The 20,575-nt window shown below is 48.2% G+C and overlaps 1 protein-coding gene across 1 annotated transcript in view; it reads right to left on the reverse strand.

The window, feature by feature from the left end:
* The window catches only part of KIF13A (kinesin family member 13A), an 818,528-nt gene that overhangs the window by 162,227 nt on the left and 635,726 nt on the right, over window positions 1–20,575 (reverse strand). Inside the window, 2 exon segments of the mRNA XM_030211397.1 lie at window positions 1,874–2,040; window positions 2,144–2,230. Of these exon segments, the coding sequence (XP_030067257.1) occupies window positions 1,874–2,040; window positions 2,144–2,230 (254 nt within the window).

The following is a 20,575-nucleotide window of genomic DNA, read 5'->3' on the forward strand; positions in this document are numbered from 1 at the left end:
GGCATTTACCCAGGTCGCAGTCCAGGACCTTAACATGGAGTTACCTAGAAAGCGGAGGTATTCAGAACTGGTATCTGGTAACTCCAAATAATTTAGGACAGCAAAAGAAGCTGTCCCAAGTTATTCTAATGCTCACTGAGTAAAGACACTGGTCAATATTCAACGACATTTAACCAGCTGGCCAGCACGGAATATTGATTTGGTCGGTTAAGTTTAAACCGGGCAAAAAAAACAGATATTCAATGCTGGTCACTGGAAATGGCCTGGCATTGAATATCTGGGCTCAGTGCCGATCACGGGATTCAGCCAGCCTGCCTCCCGTGGGCTGAATATCAGCCAGAATGAATATTACCGTTATCCAGATAATTGGAGCTCTGCCAGACAGAGGCTTAATATCTGTGTATAATTTTAAAGGCCATACTGACACTTAAATTAAATGCTGATGGCAGAATTTGCCATATTGACCTTATATTTCTACATAATAACAAGTTTGCTGTTTTTGTTTGACATCTTAATCCACAGCAGTGACCCCTGAAAAAGTTCCAGGACCTGATGGTCCTTCATTGGTTGTATAGAAAACATTCTCTTACAACGCCCTGAATTAAATTTTAACTACCTGTCCCCTGGGAGGGACCATGAGCAAAACTGAAGGAGAAGCAGCTACACAATCACCATTCAGAGCAGAAGCAGAGAGCAGCAATGTTAGGCTATGGATCGTAGTGGCAGAGAGAGCAACGGTGCTGAGCTACAGCTAGAGCAGAAGTAGGGAGAAGCTGGTCTGGGCCACCCATCAGAGCATGAGGAGGAGAAGCCATCTGCTTTAGAAACCACAAGCAGCACATGCATACACACAACACCTAAAGGAGATGAGAAAAGTAAAAAAAAATAGGAGAAAAGATAAAGAGAAGGGTGGGAAGAAGGGAAACGAAAGCAAGGGAAATAACAGGAAGAAAACAATAAGCAAATGAGGGAAAGGGAAATGGGACTTGATATACCGCCTTTCTGAGGTCTTTGCAACTACATTCAAAGCGGTTTACATATATTGAGGTACTTATTTTGTACCAGGGGAAATGGAGGAAGCAGAAAAGTCAACTCAGTCTTTTCTGGCACAAGCAGAATCGCTGTATAGGTGCTGGCACTCTATTTCTAAGCAGATAGCACTAATAAAGTGAGGTGAAGCGAGCAAGGAGAGACCTCTGCCAAATTCTGTGGCAGTCCTAAACATCTTCAATGTCAAAGGAGTACCGGAAGTCTATGTGACAAGTTTTAGCACTACCGTATGTAACAGAAACAAATGAACCCTGCTCCTCACCAATCTTAGGGTGAGCAAAAGCTAGATACCCTGTCCACCAGTCATAGGATGGGCAAAAGCTAAGCATGCTGCTCACCAGGTCTTAGGGTGAACATGCACTCTGACAAACCCTGGACAGGCAGCATGCCACTGATGGTGCAACCACTGGTGTCTGATGAGTCTGGCAAAAATGAAAGGAGTTTGGGAGGTTTTGTTAACATACCATTACTTCCACTTACATATATCTCAAAGTTGATCAATCCAGGATTATCTTCTAAATCAGAGTTACAGGGATGTTGCAGGCAGATACCATGACTAAGGTCAGCAAAGATCATTCTCCAACTAGCACAGGGGAGATGTAGAGACTTCCTTACAAGCCCAAATTACCATTGTGGATCCACATGCAAGCAGGGACGATGCAGTGTGTGGTGACAATGCAGCGCAAGCCCATATACAGATACCATCACACTTGAGATTAACCAAAGACATATACCTGGACAGGAAAACCCACCAGGCATACCTGATCTAAAAGTTCCTCAACACCTGTCCTCCACAAGCAGGGCAAAACCAACGCTCACTTACCATTACTGTTCAGCGTTTTCATGATAACTTCCTTCTGTGCAAATTCATAGTTATAGTCTGGTTCGGAGGAAGCTTCGCTAGCTGCGTCCAGGTCATGCTCCGAAAAGCTTGCTTCTTTCTCAAATTCTTTTAGCCAATCATGTCTCTTCCGCTTGGGAAGATTGAGTCTATTTATTAAACAAAACCAAAACAAAACATTTTGCACTATTTTTATGCAAATAGGTAACCCAGTTTTTAGATTATACTCTGCGCATGTACACTGAATATTACCTAAAATAGTGGTTGTTTCCCCAGAGGATTCTGTCTCCATGCCACAGCTGAGTAGTGGAACAGACCAGTGTGCCATTTACACAGGTTCTGTTTAAAAAAAGAATAAGAAATAAATAATTCTTAGGAAACCATATATATGCATGAGCATCATGCCAATTTCTAAATTGGTATTTTCATTCTTATGCGCTACAAAAGGGAAGAACACACACTGTGATACTTTCTGCAATGTCATTACCTCTGCAACTTTGCGCCCTGATGCTAAGGGACTGGACCAATTTAATGCTTTTAGCCCCACTGTGCATACCAGTGAATTCTCTGGGCCTCTACATGCCCACTGTGAACAGCTTAGCACCAGGTCACGTGAGCCAGCTCCCTGAAAGTCATTTATTCACTACAGCTCAAATAATCCTTCTATAAGCTGAAATAAAGCTGCAGCATTTACCACTCTCTTTCCCAGATCTCCATACCTGCCATTTCTCATAAATGAGCCTATACCAGTGCACTGCCTGGAAATGCTGCTAGATCAGAATGTCTCATCTCATGCACAGATCATTTCTGCTTGCATTCTGTAAAGGGCAAAGGCCAGGAAATCCTAACAAATGCATTTACATTTATTGCTCACACCCCCCTGACAATTCTCATAAGTGCACTTGTGTTAATGTGTTTTGTGAAGTTCTCAGTAGGTGAGGTTCTGTTGTAAAGAACTGATCTGCTTCGGTCCTCATTCTCCTCATTTAGATAACATGGAACCATGGGAACCAACTTTTCAAAATAATTGGGAGTGCTAAACACAATGGAAATTAGCCATCCCTGGACACACTCAAGGAGTTTGCTCAATACTGGGGGTGCTTAAGCATCAACAACACCCACAGAGCTGGCTCCCATGCATGGAACTGTCTTCTCAGAGTATTTAGCAATTTCTAATATATCATATGTAATAACAGGAACGGCCATAAACTACACAAAGGGCTTCTTTTACACAGCCACACTAATGATTCCCACAAGGCAAATAAGAAGCCCATAGGAACTGAATGGGCTTCCTCTCATTTATCGCGCAGGAATTGCTAGCGTGGCTTTGTAAAAGAAGCCCAAAGTGAATTTATGAGTTTGAAAGCTTTGCTTTCTTCCTCATCTTCCTAATGAAATACTGGGAGCTTTCCACGGTTAAATTGTGCAGACCATGGGAAGAATGTTCTATGCACTTAACACTTCCTCCAAACAGGTCACCTGTGACCAGATGATTTTGTGAAGTGGGAACAACATAAGGACACTGTAACACTCATAGAATATAAATTTAAAAATAAAGCATTTCTTGATCCAAGTGCTGCTTTAAAAGAAAGGAAAAAAACCTAAAGCTTGAAGTTTATTTTTCCAATTTTATACTGGAAGCACGTTACCACAAGTATGCTAAAATCATCCGTTCTTGTGAAGAGCCGATTCCCCAGCCAAATAAAATTGATCTGCTGACAAAATCTTACAATACCAACTTTGGATTTTCCAAAGTATAAAAGACAGAGAGGGAAAAAATATCTCCAGCTGTCCAGATTTTCTTCTCGCTGACACGTTTACTTATTCTTGCCTGTCAAAATGATTAGCTTCCGGCCCTGCAACTCTATCTTCACAAGACGAAACCCCACATTCCAGAAATTATAGACAGAGCTTTCATGTATTATCTACAGTATTGTGAAGTAAACAGTGCCACCAGAGTGGAGAAACAAAGAAATCACTATGAAAAACTCCAAGAGTAAAAAAGATTAGGGTTGTTGATGGGTCTTCCAATACAAACTCAGTAAGTCTTAAACAGATGACAAACAAGATAACCACTACTGGTCTCTCTTGTTAATCTGAACCACATGCAACCGTGCATAAACTAAAGTCACTACAATAACCTTATCCTAAATTCATCCTTCTGCTCTTCTTGATCTATATAGACCCTTACTCTGTAAACCGCTTCAAACCTCTAGCTGGGATTTTTGTGGTATACAAGCTGTAGATTAATTAGAAGTACATTAAGTACATAAGTACATAAGCATCGCCATGCTGGGACAGACCAAGGATCCATTGAGCCAGCACCCTGTCACCGACAGCGGTCAAAAGAACAAGCAATTTGTCCCGCCTACTCTAGAAATACTGTATTATTCCCTCGTCCATTCAATAACATTCTATGGCTTTTTCCTCCAGGAAGCTGTCCAACCCTTTTTTGAAGTCCGCTAAGTTAACCGCCTAATCACCTTTTCCGGCAGCGAATTCCAGAATTTAACTACGCGTTGAGTGAAGAAACGTTTCCTCTGATTCGTTTTAAATTTACCACTCTCCAGCTTCATCGCATGCCCCCTTGTCCTAGTATTTTTGGAAAGCGTAAACAGGACACTCCACATCGACCCGTTCCATTCCACTCATTATCTTATAGACCTCTATCATATCTCCCTCAGCTGCCTTTTCTCCAAGCTGAAGAGCCCCAGCCTCTTCAGCCTATCCTGATAGGGAAGTCGTCCCATCCCCTGTATCATCTTTGACGCCCGTATCTAAACCTTTTCCAATTCCACTATGTCTTTTTCGAGGTGCAGCAACCAGAATTGAACACAATACTCGAGGTGCGGTCGCACCATGGAGCGATACAACAGCAGAATAATATCCTTATTTTGTTTTCAACCCTTTCCTAATGATACCCAACATTGTATTTGCTTTCCTAGCCACAGCAGCACATTGAGCAGAAGTTTTCAACGTATCATCAACGACGACCACCTAGATCCCTTTCTCGGTCCGTGACTCCCAACGCTGAACCTTGCATGACGTAGTTATAGTTTGGGTTCCTCTTTCCCACATGCATCACTTTGCACTTGTTCACATTAAACATCATCTGCCATTTAGACGCCCAGTCTCCCAGTCTCGTAAGGTCCTCTTGTAGTTTTTCACAATCTTCCCGCGATTTGACTACTTTGAATAACTTTGTGTCATCGGCAAATTTGATTACCTCACTAGTTACCCCCATCTCTAGGTCATTTATGAATATGTTAAAAAGCAGAGGTCCCAGCATCAATCCCTGAGCAGTTCAGGTTCAAAATATTAAGCGTGATCCAGAGGATCGCTACCTTTTCTTACATATTTTATTAGACCAGGACAAAGTGACTATAGCTTCTGTTTATGCTCCTAACAAACACCAAGATGGTAAAATTATGTATAATCATACCTGATAATTTTCTTTCCATTAATCATAGCTGATCAATCCATAGACTGGTGGGTTGTGTCCATCTACCAGCAGGTGGAGATAGAGAGCAAACTTTTGCCTCCCTATATGTGGTCATGTGCTGCCGGAAACTCCTCAGTATGTCGATATCAAAGCTCCATCCGCAGGACTCAGCACTTAGAGAATTACACCCACGAAGGGACACTCTGCCCAGCTCACCACCGCCGAAACGGGGGAGGGGAATTAACCCAGCTCATCCCCACACAAGTGGGGGAGGGGAATCCGTCCAGCTCATCCCCGCGGAGCGGGGGAGGGACACCACACCCGCCGATGCGGGGGGATCTGGCTTATCCTGCAACCGCAACCGCGGGAGGAGCTGACTGACCCTAACACCGCCGAAGCGGGAGGGGTACAAAGCTGCCCTACAGCCGCATGAAGCGGGAGGGAGTGCCGGCAGAATTTTAAGTCTCAATCCAGCCCCGTAAAACGGAGGGGAGAGGAATGCAGCAAGCTCACTGTAACACAAACTCGTCTTAACTCTTGAAGAATCCAAGTGAAAAACTTGAACACGAAGTCTTTCTGAAGTAACTGAAGGACTAAACTTGAACCTGAAATGCAACCAGAATAAAAACAGTACAGATATCTGGGAGGGGCTATGGATTGATCAGCTATGATTAATGGAAAGAAAATTATCAGGTATGATTATACATAATTTTACCTTCCATATCATCAAGCTGATCAATCCATAGACTGGTGGGATGTACCGAAGCAGTACTCACCCAGGGCGGGACATTGAAATCCCTGACCTCAACACTGAAGCTCCAAACCGGGCCTCCGCCCGTGCAGCCCACAGTCAAACGGTACTGCCTGGAGAATGTATGAGCCGAAGCCCAAGTTGCCGCCTTGCATATCTCTTCCAAGGAGACGGACCCGGCCTCTGCCATCGAGGGCCGCCTGAGCTCTAGTGGAGTGAGCCTTCAGCTGGATAGGCGGCACCTTCCCCGCGGCCACATAAGCCGCTGCAATGGCTTCCTTGACCCATCTTGCCACTGTAGGCTTAGCAGCCTGCAGACCCCTTACGAGGACCTGCAAACAGGACAAACAGATGATCCGATTTCCGGAAATCATTGGTCACTTCCAAGTATCTGATGATGACTCGTCTCACATCCAGATATTTAAGAGCAAGAGTACTCCTCTGGGTAGTCCTCCCTACGAAAGGAAGGGAGGACAGAGCTGCTGATTCACATGGAAGCGAGAAACAATCTTGGGCAGGAAGGAAGGCACTGTGCGAATAGTCACTCCTGCCTCAGTGAACTGCAGAAAAGGCTCTCGACATGAGAGCGCCTGGAGCTCGGAAAACTCTTCTGGCTGAAGTGATAGCCACCAAAAAGGACTGCTTTCAACGTCAGGTCTTTCAGAGATGCCCTCGACAAGGGTTCAAAAGGCGGCTTCTGCAATGCTCTTAGTACCAGGTTGAGATTCCACGCAGGCACCACTGAGTGCAGAGGAGGGCGCAGGTGATTAACTCCCTTGAGAAAGCGCACCACATCTGGCTGCGAAGCCAGGGAAGCACCCTTCAGGCGGCCCCTGAAGCAAGCCAGAGCCGCTACCTGGACTTTAAGGGAACTGAGCGACAGGCCTTTCTCCAGACCTTCTTGCAGGAACGCCAACACTGAAGCAATTGGAGCAGTGAAGGGAGAAAGTGAGCCTGCTTCACACCACGCTGCAAAGATACGCCAACCCTGGCGTAAGCAGTAGAAGTAGAGCGCTTCCTCGCTCTCAGCATAGTGGCGATGACCTTGTCTGAGAAGCCCTTCTTCCTCAGACGCTGCCGCTCAATAGCCAGGCCGTAAGACCAAAGGGGGAGGGATCCTCCATCACCACGGGACCCCTGATGTAACAGGCCCTGCTCCACTGGCAGCCGCAGAGGATCGTCGACTGAGAGCCTGATCAAGTCCGCATACCAGGGACGCCTGGGCCAATCCGGACCCACCAGGATTACCCTGCCGGGATGCTTTGCCACCCGGTCTAGCACCCTGCCCAACATGGGCCAGGGCGGGAACACATAGAGAAGCTCTTGTGTCGGCCACTGTTGGAGAAGAGCATCTACTCCCAGGGATCGAGGGTCCCGTCCTCTGCTGAAAAAGCGCGGCACTTGGCAATTGGCCGATGACGCCATCAGATCTAGGCTCGGCTGGCCAAGCGCTTCGTGATGTCCAAGAACGCCTGAGCAGATAGCTGCCACTCTCCGGGCTCCAAGGTATGGCGACTGAGAAAGTCCGCCTGGACATTCATGACTCGGCAATGTGGGCCGCTGAAAGCTGCTCCAGGTTCGCTTCCGCCCACTGGCAAAGATTCACAGCCTCCTTGGCTAGAGGGGCGCTCTTGGTACCTCCCTGGCGGTTGACATAGGCCACAGCGTGGGCATTGTCGACAGTACCCGTACAGGCCTCAACACAGTACCGGGATGAACTCCAAAAGCGCCAACCGAATGGCTCTGAGTTCCAGGAGGTTGATAGACCACTTTGCCTCTGCAGGAGACCAGAGCCCTGCGCTGTCCTTCCCAAGCAGTGGGCTCCCCAGCCCGACAACGAGGCGTCCGTCGTGACGACAATCCACTCTGGGGTCACCAGAGGCATTCCTGCAGACAACTTGTCTGTCTGCATCCACCAGCTCAGCGCCTTGCGCACTGCTGGGTCCAAGGGAAGGCGCACAGCATAATCCTCCGACATCGGAGTCCAGCGCTGCAGCAAAGAGTGTTGAAGTGGTCTCATATGAGCCCTGGCCAGGGCACAACTTCCATCGTGGCCGTCATAGAGCCCAACAGCTGCACATAGTCCCAAGCCCGAAGGGGAGAGGCTACTAGGAACTGGTCCACCTGAGCCTGAAGTTTGACAATCCGATTGTCTGGCAGGAAACACTCTGCCCACTTGGGTGTCGAATCGAACTCCCAGGTACTCCAGGGACTGAGTCGGGCGCAGCTGGCTCTTCTCCCAGTTGATGATCCATCCCAGGGAGCTCAAAAGAGCAACTACCCGGTCCACAGCTTTGCCGCACTCTGCATAAGAGGGGGCTCGGATCAACCAGTCGTCCAGATAAGGATGGACTTGTACCCCTTCCTTTCGTAGGAAGGCTGCGATGACCACCATTACTTTGGAAAAGGTCCGCGGAGCAGTAGCCAACCCGAAAGGGAGGGCTCTGAACTGGAAGTGTCGTCCCAGGACTGCAAAACGCAGAAAGCGTTGATGAGGAGGCCAGATGGGAATATGCAGGTACGCTTCCTTGATGTCCAAGGATGCCAGGAACTCTCCTGCCTTCACTGCCGCTATGACAGAGCGGAGAGTCTCCATGCGAAAATGCCGCACTTTCAAGGCCCGATTGACCCCTTTGAGGTCGAGGATAGGCCGGACAGAACCTCCTTTCTTTGGTACCACAAAGTAAATGGAGTAACGTCCCTTGCCAAGCTGACTTTCTGGCACCGGAACGACCGCGCCCAGGCGGATCAGATTGTCCAAGGTCTGCTGCACTGCCACAGCTTTGACCGGAGACTTGCAGGGAGAGAGTACAAACCCGTCTTTTAAGGGTCGGCAGAACTCTAGTTTGTAGCCGTCTCTGATGACTTCCAGCACCCACGCGTCTGAAGTTATTGTGGTCCACTCGCCCAGAAACGAGGACAGCCGTCCTCCAATCTGCACTGGGGCGTGGACCAAGACCCCGTCATTGGGTACGAGACCCTGGGGGAGGACCGGAGGGAGCACCTCCGGGACGGCGGGCTCTGCGAAAGGAATGCTGCTTGGGGGAGAAATTCCTCTTGAAGGAAGAGGGGGCAGAGGAACCCGACTTGCCCGGGCGGTACCGACGGGCTTCCTGCAACCGTCCTCTGGAGGTACCGGGACGAGTACTAGCCCGAGCCCTGACCTCTGGTAATTTCTTGCCCTTAGACGTGCCGAGATCGGTCACGATTTTGTCCAGCTCGACCCCAAAGAGCAGCTTGCCTTTAAAAGGCAACCTAGCCAGGCGGGATTTAGAGGCGTGGTCAGCAGACCAATGTTTCAGCCAAAGCCACCGCCGCGCAGAGATTGTCTGAGCCATGCCTTTCGCTGAGGCCCTCAAGACATCATACAGCAAGTCTGCCAAATAGGCTAGGCCCGATTCCAGGGCCGGCCAATCAGCCCTCAAGGAATGATCCGAGGGGGAAGCCCGCTGCACCATAGTCAGGCACGCCCTGGCCACATAGGAGCCGCAAACTGAGGCCTGCAAACTTAAAGCAGCCGCCTCAAAGGACGACCTTAAGGCCGCCTCCAATCTTCTGTCTTGGGCGTCCTTTAGGGCCGTGCCACCTTCCACCGGCAACGCCGTTTTCTTAGTCACCGCAGTGATTAAAGAATCCACGGTAGGCCACAGATAGGCCTCACGTTCACTCACAGCCAAAGGATAGAGGCGGGACATAGCCCTAGCCACTTTAAGGCTCGCTTCTGGGACATCCCATTGAGCCGAAATTAAGGTGTGCATGGCATCATGCACGTGGAAGGTTCTAGGCGGGCGCTTCGTCCCCAGCATAATGGCAGAGCCAACAGGGGCTGAGGGAGAGACGTCCTCCGGAGAGGAAATCTTCAAAGTGTCCATGGCCTGTAACAACAGGTTGGGCAAATCCTCTGGGCTAAAAAGCCGCGCTGCAGAGGGGTCATCCGCTCCATTCCGAGCGGGGGAAACCGTCTCCTCCAAGGAATCCGCAAAGGACCGTTGGGAGACCTCAGACACGATGCCCTCATCTACATCGGAGGAGACAAATTCCTCCAAGGCCTGGGAATCAACCCTGAGGGCGTTTACCTCTGGGAACCTCAACCTCTTTACCAGACGAGGGAGCAGGGGCAGCGTTGTGCATGAGGAAGGCCTGATGCAGCAGCAAAACAAACTCGGGGGAGGAAACCCCCCCCAGACTGTGCACTTCTGCAGCCTGGGCAACAGCCCTAGACGCACCCTCAACCGGCGCTAGCAATAGCGGGGGAGAGACATGCTGCGCATCCAAAATGGCGTCCGGCGCGAAACTCCGCGAAGGAGCCGCGCAGGAAGAACGGCTCTTAACCTTAGCCGCTTCTGTGCCGTCGCCCAAATTAAGGGCATTAATGTCTCCAACCTCAAGGGCGGCCCAAGAAGAAGCCGTCCGAGCCGCGTGGCCGGCCAAGATGGCGGAGGCGAGGAGCGGGGGATGGGCGTTTATGGCGGGAAAAACCGCCACGCCGGAGGAAGGACCGGGACATTCATCGGTCACGAAACTGTCACCCAACAAGGGCGAATCAGGCTTTAAGACCCCCGCATCCCTCTAGAAGCGCTCAAGCGACCCGGGGAGCGACCCTTTGCGCCCTCGCCCCTCCGACGCCATATGCCACGAGGAAGAAGAATCGGGGAACCCCCTGCCCGCTATAAAAAGGTAAAAATTACCTGCTGTCCGCTCCGAGTTGTAACGACCTGGTGTCCCAGTGAGTAGCTGCAATAGACGCTTAAATAAACGTCGAAATAAACGCCTTTAAGGACGTTCAAAATTTTTTTTTTTTTTTTTAACGGAGCCAGCGGGAGGGGGGGAGAAAAGGAGGGACCTGGCACCACCAGGTTTGCACTTGCTCAAAAGAGCCCTCAACCCCAGGCACTCAACAAAACCTAAAAATTAGGCTTGGAGGCCTAGCCAGAGCTGCTGCTGTGTGTGTGACCACCACCTGCTGAGATAGAGAACATACTGAGGAGTTTCCGGCAGCACATGACCACATATAGGGAGGCAAAAGTTTGCTCTCTATCTCCACCTGCTGGTAGATGGACACAACCCACCAGTCTATGGATTGATCAGCTTGATGATATGGAACAGTTTTTTGCCCACCTTTGTTCTGTTTATAGGCCTTTGCAAAGGGTAAACTGATTGTAGCAGGAGATTTTAATGCCACAATGCATCCTGTCCTGGACTGCACTGGCACACCATTTGCGACTGATCATAGTGTCTCGCGCTTTAGCACAATTGGTTGAAGGCTTGGGGCTGTTTGATGCGTGGCTTATGGCCCACCCTGCACATCGGGATCATATTTCCCATACCCACAGTACTTATTCTAGGTTAAGACTATATTTTTTTGGATAAGACACTGCTTGATATAGGAGGTCTCTCCAATATAGGGCATATGACAATCTCTGATCATGGGCCGGTGTGGGTTGTTATCCCAACCCTAAGGGAGGATGATAGGGATAGAAGGTGGTTTCTTATGTTTCAACATTTTTTATTGATGAAATTGAAAGTAAATAACAAGCTCTACAAATTGCATATTACAGAGCCAAATGTTCCAAACATGAACATAAGAACAATCATATCATCAACTTATCCTTAAAATCGAGCGTGGTACCGGAAGATTGGAGGGTGGCCAATGTAACGCCCATTTTTAAAAAAGGCTCCAGGGGAGATCCGGGAAATTATAGACCGGTGAGTCTGACGTCGGTGCCGGGCAAAATGGTAGAGGCTATTATTAAAAACAAAATTACACAGCACATTCGAGGACATGGATTACTGAGACCGAGTCAGCACGGCTTTTGTGTGGGGAAATCTTGCCTGACCAATTTACTTCAATTCTTTGAAGGAGTAAACAAACATGTGGACAAAGGGGAGCCGGTTGATATTGTGTATCTGGATTTTCAAAAGGCGTTTGACAAGGTACCTCATGAAAGGCTACAGAGGAAATTGGAGGGTCATGGGATAGGAGGAAATGTCCTATTGTGGATTAAAAACTGGTTGAAGGATAGGAAACAGAGAGTGGGGTTAAATGGGCAGTATTCACAATGGAGAAGGGTAGTTAGTGGGGTTCCTCAGGGGTCTGTGCTAGGACCGCTGCTTTTTAATATATTTATAAATGATTTAGAGATGGGAGTAACTAGTGAGGTAATTAAATTTGCTGATGACACAAAGTTATTCAAAGTCGTTAACTCGCGACAGGATTGTGAAAAATTACAAGAGGACCTTAAGAGACTGGGAGACTGGGCGGCTAAATGGCAGATGACGTTTAATGTGAGCAAGTGCAAGGTGATGCATGTGGGAAAAAAAGAACCCGAATTATAGCTACGTCATGCAAGGTTCCACGTTAGGAGTTACGGACCAAGAAAGAAATCTGGGTGTCGTCGTCGATAACACACTGAAACCTTCTGCTCAGTGTGCTGCTGCGACTAGGAAAGCGAATAGAATGTTGGGTATTATTAGGAAAGGTATGGAAAACAGGTGTGAGGATGTTATAATGCCTTTGTATCGCTCCATGGTGCGACCGCACCTTGAGTATTGTGTTCAATTCTGGTCACCGCATCTCAAGAAAGATATAGTAGAATTGGAAAAGGTGCAGCGAAGGGCACTAAAATGATAGCGGGGATGGGACGACTTCCCTATGAAGAAAGACTAAGGAGGCTAGAGCTATTCAGCTTGGAGAAGAGATGGCTGAAGGGAGACATGATAGAGGTATATAAAATAATGAGTGGAGTGGAACAGGTGGATGTGAAGTGTCTGTTCACGATTTCCAAAAATACTAGGACTAGGGGGCATGCGATTAAACTACAGTGTAGTAAATTTAAAACAAATCGGAGAAAATTTTTCTTCACCCAACGTGTAATTAAACTCTGGAATTCATTGCCGGAAAATGTGGTGAAGGCGGTTAGCTTAGCAGAGTTTAAAAAGGGGTTGGACGGTTTCCTAAAGGACAAGTCCATAAACCGCTACTAAACAGACTTGGAAAAATCCAAAATTCCAAGAATAACATGTATAGAATAGAATGTTTGTACGTTTGGGAAGCTTGCCAGGTGCCCTTGGCCTGGATTGGCCGCTGTCGTGGACAAGATGCTGGGCTCGATGGACCCTTGGTCTTTTCCCAGTATGGCATTACTTATGTACTTATGACTTTTCCTTCCCACCCGTACCCCTCCTCTAACCCTCCCTACCCTCCACTTCTAATTATAAACAATTTTATTGATGACACATTATAAGAAACAGCCACCCAATTCAATATACAACGAAAAGAGACAGCATAAGCCAAGTACAAATGAAATACTAGGTTTGTCATCAAGCAATGTTTGACCGTTTTCTTCCCCCCCTCCCCAACCCCTCTTCTATACACTATTCTTCAAACAGATCAACAACAAAAAAAAAGGGGGGGAGGAGGGCGTGTGTTATCCAATCATACTTCTCTGCTCACATCCAACCCATTCTGAGAAGAGTCTCCTCGCACCACCAAACACATCATATATAGTCAATTTGAATTGAGAATCAGGCTCCTGGCCCTATGCGGCAGAGAACGAATGTACACATCCCACACTTCACGAAACACCTTCAAGCGTTTGGGGGCGCCCCGGGCATCTTGACGCTCCAGGAGCATCAATGCATGCATACGATTTTTCCAAGCCCAAAAGGAGGGGACCTCCTCCCCAACCCACACCCCTAGGATAATTCTCTTACCCACAATTCCTGCTTTATGGACAAACAAAGCCTGTGACCGCTTTGGAATATGAAACACTTCATATTTATCTAATAAAAAACCTACCGAGGAGAGGGGCACCGCTCGTCCCAGCAACTTGGCAAGATAGCTCGAGACATCTTGCCAGAACTGCCTTATCTTTGGACAACCCCAAAATGCATGGAAAAAAGAGTTTTGACCTCCCCTCACAACACAGCTTTAGCTGCTTCCCAGTATATAATTGGTTGGTCTCTATAACCTTCATTGTGAAGCTGGTACTCCGTCCATGTTTGCATCAAAAAATCTCAAAAGTCCGGGTCCAAATGTAATTTAGGTAGGAAGTGCCATACATATCGATTGTCATCTAGGCCCTTCAGATCTACTGAGTACCAAATGTAGGCATGATCTGAGACACCATACGCTCCAATTCCAGCCGAAACTACAGAGGACAACAGCCCTCAGGACAAGAGCCAATAGTAAATCCTGGATTGCGAACCGTGTGCTCTCGATAAATGCGTATAGTCTCTCTCCAGAGGGTGCAGTGTTCTCCAGACATCCAACAGATCTAAACTCGAGCACAGCAATGGAATGCCCTTTGCTACTGAACCAGCCTCTCCCCCAAGCCACTTGGACCTATCCAAAGCGGGGTCGTGAACCATGTTGAAGTCACCCCCCATAATGATGAGTATGTCCACCACTCCAGCTACCTCACGTAATATGGACTTCACCCATCTGTGGTCATAGACATTGGGTCCATATACATTACAAAGTAAAAGGGTTTTTTTGTTAACAGAAACCTTCACCAACAGATACCTACCCTGAGGGTCTCTCCATGTTTGATGTGTCACTATATCCAAACCCTTCTGAAAAAGGACCAGGAGACCAGCTTTCCAGCCCACTGCTGGGGCCTCTACCAGTGGCCAGCGGAAATTTGGAGTGCTCTAAAGACGACAGGTGGGTTTCTTGTAAAAAGACAATATCAGCCTTTTGACAAATCAAAGTTTGCAAAATTTTCTGCCTTTTAATGGGCGAGGAGACTCCATTCACGTTCCACGACACCAGTTTGACCGGCATCACGTAATATGATTCAAGAAAAAAAATGCATAAATGAACCTAGTAACCTTACAATTGGGTGGACGTCCCAGCCAGTGACCCCCCGATTAGCACCCAGTTGAACAGAGTCATTGGACACAGCTGCACACCCCGCATTCACGCACACCCTCCCCACCCACACACCTACAAACCCCAAGGAAAAAGAAAACCCAAACAACCACACCCCATCCAGAGTTCCCCTCCCCTTACCTAAACCCCAAAATAAAGCACTGCCCGCCCAATCCCCCTTTCAACCCTTTCATACCCCATTTACCGATAGTGTCCAATCAACTGTTAGACAAGGCCCCGTGTGAGAAACCGCCCCCCCCACACCCTCCTTAGAAACCATTACAACTTGAACCAACATTAACATAGATACAGTAGTCATTTAAACCTCAAGATAAACAGGACTCATAAACTTAAGGATTATAATAATAAAAGAAAAAAAAGGCAGTTTAAATCTGGTCTGTGCGATGTGCACTCCAACTTCTGCAGTCAGTACCTGTAACTGTGATATGAATAAAAGTACAGTAGGTGATTCCTCTTAGCAAACACAAAAACAGGTTTCATCCTCGTACGCCGCCCTTTCGTTCAGCAGCTCAGGTTACTAGTATTTCCATTTAACGCTCCAGCTAACATTTTAGAGTCCACCTGACGACCCTGCAGCATATCTCATCATCAACATTCGTGACCACTCATTCAGGACACCGGAGCCTTCGATCTGCAGAACATTGCAACTGGGCTCTAAGTCCCATTAACACCACCCCAACCACTCATCCAAAAAAAAAAAAAAAGAAAGCAAATCTCAACCCTCTTACATGACTGTGCAGTATATATAGGGCACATCATTCTGCATTATCCTCATCCAAAATTTAGTTTAAGTAAAATGAGTAAATCCATCCATCTGAAGCCACACGTATTTCACGGACCCAAGGAACAATCTTCTTCAACACTTCCAGTCACAGGGTGTACAATCCAGCGCCGTGAGTACTCAAAAGACCAATTCAGGAGACACTCCTATTCCGCTCTTCTGCTTGCAGATGGCCGTTTCCCCCATCAAGCCGTGTCCACAGATGTACGCAAATCCTTTAAAAAGGCCTGGGCTGCCTCGGGTGTATCAAAGACCTAAGGCCTTCCCCCTCTATGAAAATCTTAAGTCGGGCTAGGTATAACAAGGCAAACTGCATATGTCTACGATGTAATTCAGCATAAACAGGGGCGTATGCTCGCCTCAGGCCCGAGACCCGAGTCAAAAAGTCCTGAAAACATAATACCTTTTTGTTGTCATAGGAGAGAGGGCCCTTCGATCTTATGGCCCGCAGAATTTCAGTTTTATGTGCAAAGTTTAAGATCTTGAATATGACCACCCGTGGTCACGCTTCCTCGTGCCTCTTAGGGCCTAATCGATGCGCCCGCTCTATGCGGAGTGGGCCCACCTCTGACCGCAGCCCCAGGGTAGACACCAGCCAAGACTCAAAAAACTGCCTCAATTCCACTTCTGCAATGCTCTCCGGGAGGCCAACCAAACGTAAATTCCCCCTCCGGGAACCTTGTCCTCCAGTGATTTCATTCTGCTTTGCAACATGTTGTTCAGGGTAAAGAACTTCTGCACTTGGTCTTCAAGGTCAGAGACATGTTGACACTGTATAGAGAATTCACCTTTTAAGGATTCTAATTTCCCGTCCACCGTATCCAACTTGTCCGCCACCTCTTGTAACCGCTTATCCAAGGACTCCGAAATAGCCTTTTTCACCTCCGAGACAACTTCGTCCACCCATGTGGAGCTTACGGAGGAACTACCAGTGTCCTCTCCTGCCGCCATCTTGGAATCACTGTGCTGCACTTTTTCTTTCTCTCTTCGTTGTGCCTTTGCAGACATGGCTAAGGCTCAGAGTAAGTTGTTTTTCGCTGCCCCGCTGCTTCACCAGGTCTTAACTGCTGGTTCAGGTATCAAAATGCTGCTCGTGGAGGGTGCGTTTTGTGATCTGGGCCCGGGAGCTCCCCCACCTGTGCCCGCACTCCTAGCACGGCATCACATGACCAGAAGGTGGTTTCTTAATAACCTTCCGTTATATGACCCTGAGATTTGCAAGGGCTATTGTGCTGTTCTACATGAACATCTTGATAGTAATTTGCACTCTGGTCCCTCTTTGGGTATGGTGTGGGACGCACTTAAAGCGGCGATAAGAGGATATTTTCTACAGAAAGCCAGTCAGCATGCTCAAACTCAACTTACATATTTGGCTAGTTGTTTAGTGCAACTTAGGCTGCATTAAAGTAACAGCACAAGGCTCCTGGGTCTGTGTCAGATCTTCGGCAACTTCAGGCAGTTTAACTGCGCCTTGCTGTTCTTTATAATGAACAATTACAATTTACTAGTGCTTATTTTAAGACATGCACATTATGAATTTAGTAATAAACCGGGGCGACTTTTAGCTATTAAGCTTCGTAGAACTAGAGCAAACAAGCATATGTTAAGAGTAAATGATGTGACAGGGACCTTTTTGACTAAATCCTCTCAGATCCAGCAACACTTCCGATCCTTTTATGAGGTACTTTATTCTCAAGATACAGCTCTTAGACCGGAGGCTACTGACACTTAGGGCCAGATGCACTAAACCTTAACAATCCTCTAACAACCCTTTAACGAAGGAAATTCCTAACCGTTGCATGCATTAAAGGCCTTTTTCCAACGAAGCAAGCAGCTAACGAAAACGGAATGCAAACGAGAAACTACCATTGAAATGTGGACAATTCGGAATGCACTAACCCATACCGACGATTGCAACGAATCATCTACCTTCTGAAATTTAAGTGAGCTCAGACCTGTCGTTAAGGCCTGAGCTGTCATCTCCCCGCTGGCCCCTGCACCATAAAAATCCCCTGGCATGTTTAAAAAGAAAAAAAAACACAAACACGTGGCTCCCCGCTTCCCTCTGCCTAAAATAAAAAATGAAACAAACATCAAAAAAGGATCGGGAGGGGGCAAAGGCGCTCATCAGGAGCGTCCTGTATGGACGGCCTTGCCCCCCCCCCCCCCCGAGGTCACAGCTGCTCCCCGCTTCTGCTGGTATAAAATAAAAAATTAAAACAAAACTAAAAAGTTTAGCAGCCCCGCTCCCCCTCCCTTCCTATCTCTCTCTGTACTGCTTCTCCCATAGGTCCTCCTCCCGGCATCCTCCGCCCCCTTTGTATGAGGAAGGCTCACAAGGATTCAGACCATGAAAAGCACATCCTAGCTTCAGATCTGAGCTGTGTACTTGTAAATCTCTCTCTCGCTCTCTCTCTCATTGAAATCCTAGCTGCACAGAGCCACCTGAAAGACTCTGCAGGCGAGGCAAGAAGCAGCTTTTCCTTTCCTACTGCCACACTCTCCGCAGCTGCAGCTCCGACACGCTGGGGGGCGCATCGGCAGTTACGTAGGTAACTTACCTCAGAGGAGGGCGGGCACAGGAAGAAGGAGAGGGATGTTTGTGAAGGCAGAAGCGATCGCCGATCAGCTGTTCCATCCCGTGCAGCACCCTCACACAGAGGTGAGAGGCGCTGTGCGGTCCGGTAAAGCAGAGGGGGGATCCGGTAGAGGGGGGAGCGGCGGCGATGAACTCAGCGGGGTGGTGCACGGGGGCGGATGATGCCGGGAGGAGGAGCTATGGGAGAAGCAGTACAGAGAGAGACAGGAAGGGAGGGGGACTAGGGCTGCAGAAGCGGGGAGCAGCGGCAACCTCGGGTGGGGGGGGGGGGGGCAAGGCCTTCCATACTGGACGCTTCTGACGAGCGCCTTTGCCCCCTCCAGATCCTTTTTTGATGTATGTTTATTTTTGTATTGATGCAGGGGGAAGCCGGGGAGCCACGTGTTTTTTTTTTTTTTTGCTGTTTTGGACGTTTGTGGCATGCGCAGAGCAGCCAGCATAACGCTTGGCTGCTCTGCGCATGCTTTAGGGGCCGATTACCGACGGGGATTATGAATCTTTGATACATTGTACTTTTCAATATCGCACCGAACATGTGCGACTTGTTTTTTTGGTGCATGCTTCGTTTTTTCAAATTCGTTAAGGACTTTAACGTTTTAGACTTTTTTTTACGTATGGTTGATGCATCTGGGCCTTAGTCGGTAGACCTTCCTGTACTAACTCAGGCAGAAAGAGCTATTTTGGAGGGTCCTGTTACTCTGAAGGAGCTTTTTCAGGTCATTAAGGCCTTGCCATCTAGTAAGACTCATAGAGGCAGATGCACTAAAGCTAAATGAGCCTTTAATGACTCTCCAACGAGGAAAATTTGATCCGTTGCATGCATCAAAGGGCTTTTACCGAGGAAGCCAGCAGCTAACAAAAACGGAATGGAGATGAGCAATTAGTGTGAAAACCCCATTGAAACGACATGCACTAACCTTTTCCGATTGCCTTTACGCAGGAAAAAGGCAGGAAATCTAACGAGAGGTCTGGACCTCTCGTTAGGACAGCTCTGTGCCAGGGAAAATCATTAAGTGAAAAAATAAACAAACTTTGAGCCAATCCCAGCGCATTAGCAGAGCTAAAAGCGCTGTGATTGGTCCAAAGGACGTCAGAAAACACATAAAAAAATAAAATAAAAAAAGGATCGGGAGGGGGCAAGGGCGCTCATCAGGAGCGTCCTGTACGGACGGCCTTGCCCCCCCCCCCCCCGCTGCTCCCCACTTTCCGCCGCTCCCCCCACCCCGAAAAAGCAAAATTCTAGCAGCCCCTGCCCCCCTCCCTTCCTCACTACTCTGTCTCACCTCAGCTCCGCCTCCCGACATCCTCCGCCCTGTGCCCCGCCCCCTCTTGGGGTCGTCGCCGCCATTCCCCTCCTCCATCGGGCCCCCCTCCCTCTTACCGGGCCCGTGCAGCGCCTCTCTCCTCTGTCCGAAGGCGCTGCACGGGCAAGAAGAAAGCTGATGCCTGCCTTCGCCCAGCTTCGGTCGCGCGTCTCTCTCCTGCTGCGCCCGCCCCTGTCTGACGTCAGGAGGATGTCGGGAGGCGGAGCTGAGGTGAGACAGAGTAGTGAGGAAGGGAGGGGGGCAGGGGCTGCTAGAATTTTGCTTTTTCGGGGGGGAGCGGCGGAAAGTGGGGAGGAGGGGGGGGGGCAAGGCCGTCTGTACAGGACGCTCCTGATGAGCGCCCTTGCCCCCTCCCGACCCCTTTTTTTAATTTTTGTTTTGATTTGGGAGCCATGTGCTTGTGATTTGACTGTGTTTTGACTGTTTGTGGCATGCGCAGAGCAGCTAACATAACGCTTGGCTGCTCTGCGCATGATTTGGGGGCCGATTAACGATGTGTATTGTGATTCTTTGATACATTGTACGTTTCAATACCGATCTCAGCATGTGTGACTTTTTTTTTTGGTGCATTTTTCGTTATTTTAAAATCGTTAGGGACTTTAACGATTTAGATTTTTTTACGTTTGGTTGCTGCATCTGCCTCATAGTCTGGATGGATTCACTAATGAGTTTTATAAAGTCTTTGTGAGTGACTTGGCCCCTTTGTTGGTTTTGATTCTTAATTCCATTTAGGAGGGCTCTTCTTTGCCACCATCTATTATGGAGGCGTGGATTGCTGTGCTTTCTAAGCCTGATAAAGATAAACATGAATGTGCTTCTTATCATCCCATTTCCATACTTAATACTGATGTGAAAATTTTGGCCAAAGTCCTGTTAATATATGGCCTGGCTTT

The sequence above is a fragment of the Microcaecilia unicolor genome, chromosome 1 (genome assembly GCF_901765095.1).
Source record: "Microcaecilia unicolor chromosome 1, aMicUni1.1, whole genome shotgun sequence".
NCBI lineage: Eukaryota > Metazoa > Chordata > Amphibia > Gymnophiona > Siphonopidae > Microcaecilia > Microcaecilia unicolor.